At 35.6% G+C, this 15502-nt stretch overlaps 2 protein-coding genes across 6 annotated transcripts in view; one reads left to right on the top strand and one right to left on the bottom strand.

The window, feature by feature from the left end:
• The first annotated feature begins 1752 nt into the window (after positions 1 to 1752).
• Positions 1753 to 6178, top strand: LOC105343538 (uncharacterized). Of its 2 annotated transcripts, XM_066073616.1 has the most exons (6): positions 1753 to 1771; positions 2320 to 2385; positions 2992 to 3139; positions 4261 to 4485; positions 5370 to 5589; positions 5959 to 6178. In XM_066073616.1, the coding sequence occupies exons 2-6, from the start codon at positions 2337 to 2339 to the stop codon at positions 6160 to 6162; spliced, it is 846 nt and encodes a 281-aa protein (XP_065929688.1). In that variant the 5' UTR covers positions 1753 to 1771; positions 2320 to 2336; the 3' UTR covers positions 6163 to 6178. The 2 variants fall into 2 exon arrangements, with proteins under 2 accessions (XP_065929688.1, XP_011449235.3); XM_011450933.4 differs by lacking the exon at positions 1753 to 1771 and having other exon boundaries at positions 2206 to 2385.
• A 1029-nt stretch (positions 6179 to 7207) lies between these two features.
• The window catches only part of LOC105343537 (uncharacterized), a 33960-nt gene continuing 25665 nt past the window's right edge, over positions 7208 to 15502 (bottom strand). For all 4 annotated transcript variants that reach the window (XM_034454474.2, XM_066073617.1, XM_034454477.2 and 1 more), the window contains 2 exons: positions 10409 to 10471; positions 7208 to 9746 (listed from right to left, as the gene is read on the bottom strand). In XM_034454474.2, coding sequence (XP_034310365.2) covers positions 9477 to 9746; positions 10409 to 10471 — 333 coding nt within the window. In that variant the 3' untranslated portion in view covers positions 7208 to 9476. The remainder of the gene's footprint in view (positions 9747 to 10408; positions 10472 to 15502) is intronic.

Raw genomic sequence — 15502 nt, 5'->3', positions numbered from 1 at the left:
TTATTAAAATGTCACAAATGATATAATTTTACCCCTTTGCCCCGAAAACTGCTGAACCACACTGAAAACAGTTATATCCCCCTTCCGGAAACAGTTAATGATACAGGGAATAGATAAATTTCCTGCCCTTAATTGTAAATCACCCTCACGTGCAATTATTCTGCATATTCATGTGCAAGACTTTGTGTTAAGTGTTTCACAATAGTGGCTGCAATTTCCCTTGAATCATAAGGGAATTTCAACAAGGAAATTGCAATGGCTGCGCGATGATTGTGAAAACTTATCGTTACGATATCGTATTACATTGAACCCGTCCTTTCATGCATCGTATATTTGTTGAAAATATTCTACAAACATGATGACTGGTCTAATTACTTCATTAAAATGAAACCGATACATGTGGTCTTATAAGAATTGATTGATTATCCATCCAGATTTTCTTTTAGAAAAGATTTAAGAATTTGTTTTAATAATCAGTCTGTATTTAAGGCTGGGGCATCGGGGCTAATAATTATGCTTTCTGTGATTATGTGTATAAACAATTATAATCATTGTAAAGTATAGATTAAAATTCCTTTATTTTAGAACTGTCAAGTAGAAAACTCCGAATAACACTTTACCAATGTTTTACTTTAAGTTATTGTAAGTGACAATTTCTTTCGCTGATTTCTCAACATTAGTATAATAGACCATCTGGGATATTTTTGTCCAACGTAGCTACATGTATATACCAATCCGTGACTACGACATTATTTGTTAAACCTGTATATATGGACATATATTTTGTGTACCACGCCCTACAACTGTCGTGAGGCTTTCCACTGAGCGTGTCTAGGTGAACAGAGAGGTTTGTGAACATTTCTTTACTGCTAAAAAATATATATATATATTTATAAGCATATTTTTCTTTAAAACCAAATTATAGAAATTTACTTGCTGAATAAAATATGTATTGATGGTATTCATGCAGGAATCATTTGGGGTGGTTATCAGAGTCATGACCCCTGGAAAACTAACACTCATTAATCCCAAACAGTTCATTTACCGAAAATAGAACCCCATCCCCTCCCTCGGCAAGCACAATTAATTCTCCATCGACACACCTCTTGAGAAAACTGTCCATTGATATATTGTTCTTGTATATATAGTGGTGTAGTTAGGGCCGCCCTGTACACGGTGACCAGTCATCTGTCCGATATCACTTGTGCGGAGGCACATATTCTCTTCCCTTTGCCCAATCTGGCTCATAATTTGCCTACAGAGTATATGTACATTTGGTTAAAGGGTATGCAGTGACCTTGAACCCAGTTTCTATTTCTAAGGTTAAGGTCATAGCAAATTTCTTTAAAAAGTCCTTCTCTTGATCACATCTTCTCTCCCCTTGGTCCAATCTGACCCATCCACAGAGTGCATTTGGACAAAGAGTGTGCAGTGACCTTGAATAATGTTTCTAGGACAAGAGTCAATATCATATCCGACCACGCGAAAAAAATGTAGAATATATTTACTCTCCTTTGGCTCATACTTCACATTAACAGGGCTTTGGAGGTAATCTTTAACCAAGTTTCAAGGTCAAATGTGAAGGCATTAGCAGATCTCTTAGAATCCAGTATTAGACCACATATTATTTGGCATTGTCTTAATCAAGCTATATTAAAGGGGCGTGGTCACGATTATGTACGGTTTACATGGAATTTAATTAGAGTTATCTTTCTTTGTACCACTGAAAGAACCACCAAGAACCAAGGACACACTGTCATATAATTACCGGTATGTATCAATATGTAAGCAATTTAAGATAAGCTCTTATATTTAAATTTCTGCTATTAAAAACAGAATTTTGAGCAAACTGATCCCACTATAATGATAACTTAAGAGATATGAGGCAACACTCAGTCCCCAACATGTAGTAGGTTCTTTTCAATAGGTCTGCCATACCCCTTTCCCTCCTATCTAAATCGATGCTGCATGTATGTATCTATAAATGTAAAAACTAAGAGCAAATCACATTTGCTTCATATTATAAAACTCTTTTTTAGCTTTTATTTCTCAATAAATAATCTTATTCAACCCTGTTGACTTGGGCGTAACAATAAACGATCTTGAAACTCTGTGAAATTATGAATAAAGAATGAATAAAGAAAACGTAAGTACAAGACTTAGTTCATTATTGAGATCAACGTTATAGATAAGTACTACGAGAGATAGCACCTGACAGTGGTCTGTACAGAATAAGGTCACCTATAAAACCTTTGTTATATCAGGTTTTGTATTGGGCCAACTTTGCCGGACTTCATTAGACCGTTATTTGTTGCCGGTGTTTCGTTTCGGTAACCATGAGGATCATTTTACTGACAGTTTTCCTGTTTGGTCCACTGGTGCATGGTAAGCCCGTAGTCTTTATATAGTTAATAGTATGTATGATCTGATTCGTTTTAATAATGCCGTATTATATTTTTACAGACAAGACTTTTACAGCTACGGTTACTGCATGCGCACAAGTTTATTTTGTAAAGTTATAGTGTTTGAATACTTTTTGGTTGACCTTGCCATTAAGTAGGAAAATACAAATCTGTACTTAGGCGCACTGTGAAGATCTGTCTTTTAATCAGGCCCCAGGGCCATAAAACGTAGACGAGCTCACTTTTGATCTCAGTCTCACTTTTCCACTATATGTTCCTTTTGTAAAAGTGAGACTTAGATCATAAGTAAGCTCGTCTAAGTTTTATGGCCCCGGGGCCAGATTGGTTAGAAAATGACTGAAATTTGACTGAAATATGACTGAATAGCAGATATATGCTATTAAAATTAAGTTAACTCAATAGCAAACCTTCACCCCCTTGACTTACATACATGTAATACTATAGTATTATATGCCATCTTGAGACTGAAATTTCGTAAACTATGATGTCTTGCATCAAGATCTTTCGTTTTCAATTATGCATTCCTGTTTAATTATATAGACCTAGAACTAACTTCTGATTTTAACAGCTGCAAACTTTGATGGAGGTCACCATGCTGGAACTGTAACCAGTCACCTGATTACTGAAGCTTCCGGTATATGCGCGAGCAGGACCCATCGTGACGTCCTCTACACCCACAATGACTCTGGAGACACACATCGGATCTTTGCCATCAGGTAAAGTCACAATGTGCACTCATAGGACTTAAATAATTTTCAGAAATTGTACGATTAAAAATATTAAAATATTGTCATATTTATTGATTTTCATTTCCTTTAATAATGCAAAGCTCGTTTGAATTTATTGGTCTATAGTTATGGTCTATAGCACATAACATAATCCCCCCCCCCCCCCCCCGTTGGCCAGATACATGTAAATTATAGTTACGGGTACTGTATAACGCTTGTAACCGTCTTCCTTGGAAGACGGTATAAAGAGTTGAAATAAGGTACAGTCTTGCACTTCCTCTTCTTTGTGATTGGTAGAAAACACATGATGTGAAAATTTACATTTATTTCATTGGTTGAAATACTGTACGGCGAAAGGGAGATAATTTTCCTGATGATCTTTTACACGTACGACTTAAAAATTTCGTAGATTTCAAATCTTCAAAAGTGAGAAAACGAAAAAGCTATACAAATTGCTAACAATGAAATTCAGCCTTCGATTTCTAGGTCCAACAAGTTAAAAGTAATATTCTATAATATTTATTGAAATTATTAGTCTGTCTTTTAGTATTGTTAATCAAATATTGATACAAAGAATGTAATTTGATGTAGTGTGGCTAATATCGGTATAGTTATTTGCACCTTAGATAGGTAATTTAAAAACTAATATCAGTTAAACAAGATGCTGAATGCAGTGGTATAACCTTGATTTTATCAAAATAATACGAGTCTACGACCCTTCCTAAGATCTCTTTTACCCTACTATAGCCATTCTCAACTTACTAGCTGGGTACACATTTCTTAATTTTAGACACGCTGGCTTAAAAGACACATAATGAAATAAAAAAAAAACCACTCGCCATGGTATGTAGATGAAGGTGACATTTATATAAAAAAGAATGAAACTGTCTTTAATATATAAATGTTGTTTTGGAATTGCTCCAAAGATTGTAAGCTTTTTTTTTTTTTAAAAAGCTAAACTTGTATGATGATTAACCATTCAACCCTTGGCACCACTTCTGGTGCCTGCCCAAGTCGCCTTTAATATTATTTTTAGCGCTACATTCTCCCTTTAATCGAGATGAATTATTCCCATACACTACAGTATTAGATATAATGGTCATTCACAGCGCTACTTCCGGCGCCCGCCTGGGCACGATCTACATTAACGGGGCCCACAGTCAGGACTGGGAGGACATCGCCTGCGGACCGTGCACCGGGGGGTCAGGAAACTGTGTTTACATCGGCGACACTGGGGGCAACGCCGGCGGGGACGCCAATACTATTTATAGAATCAGGGAACCCTCCAGTATCCATGACCAGAGCGTTAACGTTGACGGAGTATTAGAGTTCAGGTACGGCGTTAATTTGGTGCTAAGATGTGTTTATGTTCCTTTCTAAATTAAGAAAACAGCAAAACGTAGCTAAAGAGTTGCGAGGCTATTCCTAGTGCACAAATAAGTCAACCAATTAATATTTGTTAATCAAAAATGAATATATAAGGCTTACTAACCATGCTAATGCAAGTGATATCTCGTAGCATCGAGGACGGATGGTGCAATGGATTTGTTCAGTGACATTTATCTTGCAAGACAAAATGCCCCACAGCCTTTAAATTGGCCTATCAACTTTGAAAACAATGTTACGTTCCAGTGTTGTAACGTCCACCTAACATGTAACACCTGTGTGATGTCCACTTAACGTGTAACACCTGTGTGACGTCAATATAACGTGTATCACCTGCATGATTTCCACTATACGTGTAACACCTGTGTGACGTCCACCTAACGTGTTACATCTGTGTGATGTCCACTTAACGTGTAACACAAGTGTAACGTCCACCCAACGTGTAACACCTTTGGGACGTCAAAAAAAACAACCCGTTTAACACTTATGTGATATCCACCTAACAGACCCTGTAACAGCTTTGTAAAGTTTATCAAATGTTTTGCACCTCTGGGACGTCCACCAACCTAATCTGTTACACCTGAGTGACGTCCACCCAACGTGTAACGCCTGTGTGACATCCACTTATTTCGTAACACCAGTGTGACTTTCACCTAACGTATATAACACTTGTGTGATGTCCACCTAACGTGTAACACCTGTATGATGTCCACCTAACGTGAAACACCTGTGTGATGTCCACATAACATTTAACACTTGTGTGTACGTTCATCTAACATGTAATGCCTGTTTCCGTCTAACGTGAAACACCTATTTATACCTTGTCTTATAGCTGGGATCAGCACGATTGTGAGACGCTGTTGGTTGACCCCAGGGGCGAAGTGTACGTCGTCTCAAAGGTAGGCCCGGGGCACCACGGGAAGTTCGTGCATCTTCCCGCCAGTGCGTGGAACCAGCACCATCACGTGTGGGTGAATGACGGGGTGTATCTACCAATCACAGCCAGCAGTAACAGCCCGGTGGGCGGGGACATCTCACCCTCGGGGACAGAGGTAAGGTTCATAGTCACATGAAATACTGTAACAGTTAAAATAAAGTTGTTTATATATTCTTGTTTACGTAATACGAAAACTTTTTATAGCTTGCACGCTGTCAAAATTTATTCCCTAAAGTTGTAATGTTTTCGAAACTTTTAAAGATTTATAAAATAAAACCCAAATCTGTTAACAATCTGTGTAACTTTACAAATAATTCACAACTAGCTAACTGAAATTAAATTTTGCTATTTTATTAATGTTTGAAATATACAAGTTTAATAAGTCTAATATTCATAGAAATTAAAACTATATGACTTTTTGATTACGCCATCAGAGATGAAATTGTTTGTACACGTCACAGACTTCCTATTGTTTGTTGTCCAGCTCCTGTTGAAGACATACGGTCACGTGTATTACTGGTCCATCCCCGACCAGAACTACGAGGCCCACATCCACAACTACCCCCAGAGCCTGCCCTACCACGCGGAGAGACAGGGCGAGGCGGTGTGCTGGAAGGTGGACGGTAGCGGGTTCTACACGCTCTCCGAGGGCGCAAACTCCGTACTCTACTTCCACAGGAGGCTTTAGTTAAACCCCCCCCCCCTCCCAAAAAATAAATAAATAAATGATACTTTTATATACGAATTTGCAAGAGTTGCTGTCCATACTCTTCTTTACAACTCAAAGGTTGTAGGAAAGTGGAGCAGATAGTAAAGTCATGAAGCTGGTGAAGATGGATAAATAACAAATTATCCACGGTAGCAAAAATATATTTTAAATTTGTAATTGAATATTAAATGTTTAATGGAATTAAAATATATATTATATAATGTACATGTATCATCGTCACCTCGTAACAGTACCAGATTAAACGAAGTGTAACTGCATATAGTAAGGTAGTCCTGTTTTTCTGGATCATTTTTTAACAAATGCAATAACTATAAACTGAAGTTACGTTTTTTTTTTCTCACTAAAATGATATAAATATATGAATAACATTGATTGTTTTTAACCACAGGGTTTTTTTTTTAAATATCACAATACTTGAACGTTAAGCAGAGATATCATGGAATCAAAGGGAGTACGATTAAAAATAAACGGCTGCATTTGTAACAGACCTACGTCATCTGCATTCAGTACTTTCAGTACTTTGATTAACAATAAGGTGGAATAACATATCATCACAAAATAGCTGACCTCTGATCTAAACGACTTTTCGTTTATTTAAAAAATTTATCGACGTACTCCATAGCCGAATGGATAAAGTGTCGGGCTTGTCATCAGTACATCCCGCGCTCGAATCCCGCATGGGATTTTGTTCTTTCTTACTGAATTGTTTTGTTTTAGATATTCATTTTTTTATTCGCAAACTGCAATTTTTTCGTTTATTTGACATATTGCAGTTTATTTATCATTATATCTATCATAATCAAATCATTTACTGTTAATTTGAGTGACTTTTTCCAGGTGTGTTATCCACCTTAACATGCGGGGTTTGTTTTTTTGTGTCCATCCTTTACATAAATGAATATTCAATTACTTAAAATATAATTAAACCATATTAGTCATGATTTATTTCTCATTACAGGCAAAAATATAATTTTAATGCGATTCACAGGAAAGAACAAAGAAGCAGTTAAGCAAAGATATATTTTTTATTCTACAATCGTGCATATTGATTGACAAATTAATATTCATGGGGCGCATTTATGAAAAACGTGCAACTCATATAATATCATGAAATAAGTATCATATCGCATACGCATACATCAAATGATATGCATTTATTATGACAAAATGTACCATCAAATTGGATTTGACAGTAAACAAAATACAGTTCTATTACAATATTTCACCAAAAGATTACAATGTGCGTCATAATTATCCTTGTGTATTACATACTTCAATAATGTCCAAAATATATATTGTTTCATATCTCAATTAGTAAGTTAGAAAAAAACCCAGACTAGTATAACATAACTAAAGGAATTAACCCTATTACATTGGTAAAATGTTAAACGTTACCTTATTTATCACTGTAACACTGTTACATATTATCACATCAAATGGTTTATTGTAATTTTATTACAATATATTACACAACAACGCAGTGTAATCCTTTGGCATAGTGATACGTTTTATCTTCATATGTTGGTACGCTAGTACAACATTGCTACATGCAAGTACATTATTACATTAAAGCGTTTTATCGTTACCTGTCACATTGGTAGAAAAACAGAGTAGTTCGATCATCACATTAGTTCTATTTCTTCTGTACATGAAGTATTTTAACTTTATTCTTAGATTAAAAAGCAGTAATTCACTTGAAACTATTATAAATTCATCTTTTTTAGCTTTTCACAAAATTAAAGAATTCTTCCAAAAAGGGGGCACAACACGATTACACTGACATCCAGTGTATACTGTTATGATTTGTTACATTGTTATACATTGTAAGAATATAACATTACATACTCGTGTAATTATTGATGTAATATGTTACAGTTCATCTTTCTAAATACATCCGTTACATACGGTCAATAACAGTAAAAAAAAAAGAAAGAAATGATTTGAGACTGCTTGAAAACGGTTACCATAGCATAGTATTGCATGCACATATCTGGAATATAATTACAAGAGTATCACATTGTTTCGGATTCAAATTGTTTTAAAATTGTATATTTTGGCTAATTTTTTTTTTTGGACAACTTTGATTAAAAGTAAAAAAGTTTCTCTTAATCGCATAACATTGATTTGAATTATTTTACATCGCCTTTTTCGGGACTTTAACTTCTCAGACTATATATTCCCAGCATTACCTGGAAATCAATTTTGTACAAAATGTAAAACAAAACCAAATACTTGGTAATAAAATTGTTTTGAAAAATATATGTAAAAAGGTGGTATACGTGCAATTCAATAAGATATAAGAAGCCTAAGGACAGTTTCCTTTAATCTTCGTCTAAAATTTCCTTTTGAAATAACTCATTATTAGGATTTCAACCCCCCCCCCCTCCCTTTCAAAAACAGAAAGAAAAAGACCAGATTCTGAGACCCCCATACAATCAACAGACGTAAAATATAACTGTATACCATATATTGACTGATTTATGTATGCATGTTATGTATGAGTTCATTAATTTTGTAAAAATTAAATAAAGCGGGTAGCGAAAATAACGGGGCTCTACTTCTAAAATATCTACCTATACACATATTTTGGCAGCTGAAAAGCTATTTATATTGATTTGTATAAAATCCATAATTTTTTAGTATCTCCCTCTACCTCACCCCCCCCCCCTCTTTTCACCCAACCTTGATTGATGCTGGGTGGCTCCCGTCCTAAGGACCTCAAGTCTCTTTGTCTGCCACATGGCAGTGGGTGAAGCAAACTAAAGTAAAGCCCCACTGCGCGCGCATCTCTGAGCTTATTCCTCACCAGGAACATAATCAATGTATTAAAGTCTCTTTTCAAGTTCATAGATTGGAGGTGCGATATGGGTAATGTTTCCCTTCCCACACTTCCTTTCAAACGTAATGTCCGGTCGTCACTTAATGATCACATGTCGAGGGCATTTATAAGCGGAGTTTAGTTTTTTGAGTATCAAACTGTACAAAAATATACTCCTTTCACTAAATTTTCGTATAAACATCCATGTACCTGTCCTGCTGTTTTGTGTACTTCCTGTAATGTACAGCTAATGACGAGAATGATGGAATGTGAATAAACTGAGTCAGTTTAACTACAATATATAGATAATATATCTACAAAACTAGACTCTCTACTGGTTTTGATATGATGCTGTTAAATAACACAACGTACGCTACAAGGTATCCTCTCCCACAATCCCCTGCGCGCTGTGCTCTGGGATTTGGAAGAACGGTGACGTAGACTCGTCATGACGTCACTTTACGCGCACGGCAGATTTTTTGGATTTAACCTTGCAGAGGAATCTTGATGCGTGCGACGCCGGACTTTGGAGTTTCTTTGATTTGTGCTGAGTGGTCGTCTGCCGGACTTTCAAGATGGCCGACCGGCAAATCACACACCTGAGCGGAAGACAGCGCTGAGATACCGCCACCTGGATGGTCTTTATAAAACACTTCCGGCAGACGATTTTGTGGCCACATGGGAAGGTTTGCATAGTGGCCTTTGCTGATAAACACACGACGCACTGAAATGATACAAGGTGTTCCTTACTTTAAAGTCAGGATTTTATTTACCTCTTTTCTAAAGACATTTAAGGATATGTATCATATTTCAAATAGAATTCTTTGGAATTCCTTCTCGATCAAACAACACAGTAAGGAAAATAATAATCGTTTTCTGCTGAAATTGATGAAAGACCTAATATACATGTATATAAAGATGAAGCAAAATCAGTTCCACAAGTCGTCGCCATAGGAATTTTACGCATATATACATGTGTAGCTAGGAATAAGTTATTTATTTCATTATATGATTCATTAATTCCTAGCTAGCTTTCTGATTGGCTCATATCCAATTTTGAAAAAAAAACCCAGAACGTTATCAATATAACATTTAGAATAGAAATAGATCGTCCAATGAAATATCGCGTTTCTCAATTTGCATTGTTCGGCTATTGTTTCAACCTAAAAAAAAGTTTTGACATTTCAGTATTAATTCGTCACTGAATCATATAATACACGATAAACAATTATTGCTGATTTTTTATCAAGACGATGATTTAGCTACCCTCAACGTACAATATTCACCTCGCCTCCAGCTCGGTGAATACAATATTGTACTTCTCGTTTAGCTAAATCATCGTATTGACCCCAAAAAACAGCCATAATTGTTTAATGTGTGACAGACCTCTTCTTCGGCTGCCTGGGTGTGCTCCAAGTCGCTGTCGTCCAGCTTGGCTAGAAGTTTATCCTGAAAAATACCAACAAATGTGCAGCGTAAAGTAACTGTGTTAAGCATATCGTAGTAAATGTGTGTTAATTCAAGCACCTGATAGTAACTGTATGTTGCTGCATTTATTTGGTAGTAACAACATGCCACTGCAAGTATTATCTGATAGATTATCTGATGGAAACTGTGTGTTACTCTCTTCTCATTGTAACTGAGTGGCAACTCATAGTTATCGAGCTTTACTGATATTATAATTATATAGTAACTGTGTGGTTTCTTAAAACATTCTTAATTTATATGACAACTATTTAATACTTCAAGCATATAAAAATACCTGACGAGTGTGTATTTTAAGCATATATATAAACATTACTATATATATTACATTGTTATACTTTCATGTTAAATACTGAAATCTGATTGGTTAAGACGCAGTTAATAATATTTACTATTACCCTCAGCGTTAGCAACGCACTTGGCAACGGGTAACATTAAAAAATGTTACATGCGCGAAAATTATGTGCGTACGGTTCGCTGTAGAATTCACGTTATTCCTATATAAAAGCAGTAAAATTTTCTTAAAATTTTTTAAAAAGACATTCAGTATAACAAAATAAATAGTGCCTGTTTGGGAGGATAACAGTTGAAATTGACACCCCTCGAAAACCATTGTCAACCTCCGCTTCGCGTCGGTTGACAATGGTTTTCTCGGGGTGTCAATTTCAACTGTTACCCTCCCAAACAGGCACTATTTATATACTATAAGCGTCTAATAGTAACTGCGTGTATAACAAGCATTATGATACATGTACATGTTTTATTACAGTTACACATGTAGTAAGATTAGGCTGGCATTTATATATTGTTATATTTTTCTGTCAAAATATGATATTGGTACCGCACCAATTGGACAGACCAGACTACATTAAGTCAATATGTCTCTTACTGTACAGTGAATGTAAATGTTTGGGGTTAGAGAACTTTTTTCTTCAGGGAATTATGGGATATATGACGGCTTAGACCCGAGGACTGAAGAATAACAGGATATCCCAGAAGTATTGAGAGCCACTGGACGTATCGTGTTTATTCTTCCCAACTAATAAACAACGAAATATCTGTTTGCCAAAAGAACTGGAAAACAAAACGTATAATGATTTTGTTGGTCATATAATGGTTGAATCCCAAATGCAGCGCATGTCTGGAATAATGAAAAGGAATGTGTTGACTAGACGTAAGAAAACAAAACATGGATTTTTTTTTTATCCCTTCTACTCGATCCATCTTACAAAAGAGAAAACTCAGAGAAAATGTAATTAATAACATCATACATGCATGTACCTCGTGGAATCGTTGGACAATTATCAAGTCGATTGCAGATCTAGAGGCCATCCTATTATTTCCTTCCCAGAAATATTTATGTACCGTAGAGAGGTATTGTCATTTTATGGTTTAAATCAAAACGCTTCGTACATGCTTGTTGACAAAAATATTGTATTTACGAGACGTTAGAAAAACAAAACATGGAATCTTCCCTTCTACTAAATCTTACAGATGAGAATTTTCAGAGAAAAACGTCTAGAGGACCATCATTAAATTCATCATGCAATCATGAGGCTATAAAGTCAATGGTGGGGGCCTTGCTGTATTTTCTCTTCCCAAACATTTAGGCACCGTAAATTACGGTTTACACCTAAACGCGCCTCAAATGGTTGGCAACATGTATTCACGAGACGTTAGCAGGACAAAACATCACTTAGGATTTCTCTCTACTACTCAATCTTTTTAATGAGAATTTTCAAAGAAAATCAGATAGAAAATTGTAATAGAATAACATTACTAAGGTGGAATAACTTATCGTTACAAAATGGGTGACCTCTGACCGAAACGACATTTCGTTTTATTAAAAAGATTTTATCAACTGCAACATGTAACTTACTCCTCGGGCTTGTGACCCGTACATCCTGGGGCTTTTGTTGTTAGGTACAGATTTGAATTTTTTAGATATCAATTTTTAATCCACAAACTAGAAATTTTCCGCTTATTTGACATACGTACAGTTTATTTTACCATTGTATCTTTCATAATCAGATAATTTACTGTTAATTTGGGTGACTTTTTCCATGTGTATTATTCCACCTTAAACACATCATGCAAGTCAATAGTTGGTGATATGTACTCTCTTCCAAGACATTTATGCAACGCAGATTATGGTCTACACCCATTACTTCATTACGCGTCGTATTTGACGCTCCGTTATTGTATATCCATGCATGCAAACATGTATTTACAAGACGTTAGAAAGCAAAACATATTTCCCGCGTCTATTCAATCTCACAAATGAGAAAATTCAGAGAGAGAAAATGAGAGAGAGAGAGAGAGAGAGAGAGAGAGAGAGAGAGAGAGAAATGCTTAGAAGAACATCTTTAAATACATTATGCAATGGTTAGACTATATGACCAGTAGCGGCTGCTATTTATCTTTATCCCTGACCTTGTTTATGAAGTGATCTGCACATTACTGTCTCTGGATAGATGATCTTGTCTCCTCCCAGACAATAGAACTCCATGTTTATAGGTTGTTAACTCAAGTAACTGTCGCTGGCAACAGACCCAGGCGTTTTATGGGAAGAAAAAGGGGATACTTTTATTTCGATGGAAAACTTGGTCTTAAAGTGCTATTTTATTCTTGTTTTAACATGTTTTTTCGGTCAACTAGCGCTTATTATGACGTCAGATGACAACATGTTGGGAATTACAAAAATGTTTGATGCATTAACAAAGTCAGATAAGTCTGCCCAGAGCATATCATAGACATAGCTCCATTACTACAATTGCTTGAGCGGCAGACTTGAATAAAATGAATATGGACGTGTTCTTCTTTTATTCACATTCTCGCTAAGTCGCGCTCTGACCACTTTTAATATCTTGCTTTTTAATCAGAATAAATCACCAGTTTATCTTTTGACCTTTTAGGTTTTTGATTTAATTACCAATAGACTACAGTTGTATGCGTTGGCATTATTCGCCTGAGTTATGAATTTCCATGGAAACCAAAACAACTTACACGGTTAAGTGCTCACATCCATGTTTTATACTCTCCGGTAATTTTTCAAAGTATCAATGACCTTGGAAGCGGCCACAAATTGCCCCTAGCTCTCTACGACGGCGGAGTAATATGGCTCTATTTTTCTGAGCGCATGTAACGTTAATAGCTTTTTCTTGGTTCTATCCGTCTTCCGACATCGATTCATCATTTCCTGATCCACGCGGAGATGAATGACTCTCAGTATCTGAGCTGATTTAATTTTAGGAAAACTTATAACGCAATTGCCCCATTCATCATTAATTCCCAAAGCAGCCATTTCACTAGTTTCCAACATGTATAGCGCCAAAACATTTTGCCGAAAGCGGCAAAGTTTAAGTTGTGTTGTTTTGTTGTAACAGTTTATTTTATTTTTTTTATAAATAGTAAAATAATATTATCGCTTGCCCGCATATATTGAGCAGAAATAAAATTTGATAGATTTAATTAGGCAAAAAATAAAATAAACAGAAAGGTTAACATTCATATTTCAAACATTAAAAAGAGAACAGAGAAAGGAAGGTCAGATTGGAATATCGATATCTAGATGACGCGTCAAATATGCATTGATCAACTGAAACGTCAATGCTTTGTTAAATGCGCTCAAAAAGAAATTTTATTTCCTATGGGGATAAATATTTTAATGTTTCGTGTGGATTGAAATAATGTTACAGATCGCAGTATATTTTTAAAGGGGAAAGCCCAAATAATTCTGTATTGATTTTTGAACGGCAAATCTAGAGCGGACCGTCCACACTCTCTGTAATTGATTCTATAAAGGGGGAAAATGAACATCCATCGTACCCCCAAAATGGTCAAGAATGAAGTTAATCCCACGCGATGTTGATCGAGCGTCATAACTCTTCTGGTGCATTCTTTGATTACGGGCCTATATCTTTTTGTCTCCTGGCAATGCTCGTTGCAAACAAATTGGCACGGAATGAAATGAATCGGGATCGAGAATCAATGAATCACGCTGCATTTCTACAGATTTAAACATTAATTTTCTGTGTTTCTTCCGGTTTGTTTACACTTGAATTGAAATGTAAAACAGCTTTGCCAAAAATAGTAACGCAAAGACAACGTCTGCGGATTTTGTAATCACATCAATTCAATGGAAGTTGGACAGTTGTTCTTTGATAGAAAATAACTTGCTTATCAACCATTCGTACTCTTGCATTTCATCGGATCATTTTTAACATTATTCCTGTTGTTAACTTTGCAGATCCCATGTTCCCACAACTTATTTTTAAAATCTAGATATCATAAACATGTATATTTATGGAAACACTTCAAAATTAATGTAACTTTCCGACAAGAAAAAAAGAACATTCCCAAATGTATCAATTGGTATTGCATGTACATATCAAGGCATCCCAGACAACTTCCCTATGCATGTGCATAACGATAGAAATTACCTATAGTCTGTCCATAGTTATTGCTTCCATCACTTTTAGATGATTTTTAATAAAAATACACATACCTGTGAAAGAGATACAGCTAAAATCGATGAAATGGAAAATATCCAAGACATCTTCATTGACAAATTATCACTTTTCACTTATTAAAGTTACAGGAACGAAAACAAATTTCTTACGGAGATTTATAATGGGAAATGTTTTCATCTTTTCTCCATTCGGAAGTACCGGGAAACCTCGCGCAATTTTTTAAACGTTATCATTCGGGCATATTAATGGCTGATGCAATGCAAAATCCCCGTAAACTTTCTATTTTAGGATGTGTATGGAAACCTGAAGAGGTAGAGGGTGCGTTTCAAAACAGATAATCTGGACATTTTTCATATAGTAGATGAACGTAGTTTGAGCACAAATTTAATTATTATCATCAAAATATCAAGCGAAAAGTGGTGGAAGCAAAAACTCGGGACAGAGTTTAGTAACCTAGGACATTCTATCGTCTGTTTAAATTTAAGCTACTCTTATTTAAATCTAAAGTTATGACTCAAAAGAT

Source organism: Magallana gigas, chromosome 10 (assembly GCF_963853765.1).
Source record: "Magallana gigas chromosome 10, xbMagGiga1.1, whole genome shotgun sequence".
NCBI classification, from domain to species: domain Eukaryota; kingdom Metazoa; phylum Mollusca; class Bivalvia; order Ostreida; family Ostreidae; genus Magallana; species Magallana gigas.
This window is presented reverse-complemented; position numbering and strand designations above follow the sequence as displayed.

What these genes read in the sequence shown, in the direction of transcription:
- LOC105343538 (XM_066073616.1), top strand. Translation starts at nt 2,337, where the DNA reads ATGAGGATCATTTTACTGACAGTTTTCCTGTTTGGTCCACTGGTGCAT. An exon ending in GACGGAGTATTAGAGTTCAG is followed by an intron (nt 4,486 to 5,369) that starts GTACGGCGTTAA and finishes CTTGTCTTATAG; the next exon opens with CTGGGATCAGCACGATTGTG. An exon ending in TCTCACCCTCGGGGACAGAG is followed by an intron (nt 5,590 to 5,958) that starts GTAAGGTTCATA and finishes TTTGTTGTCCAG; the next exon opens with CTCCTGTTGAAGACATACGG.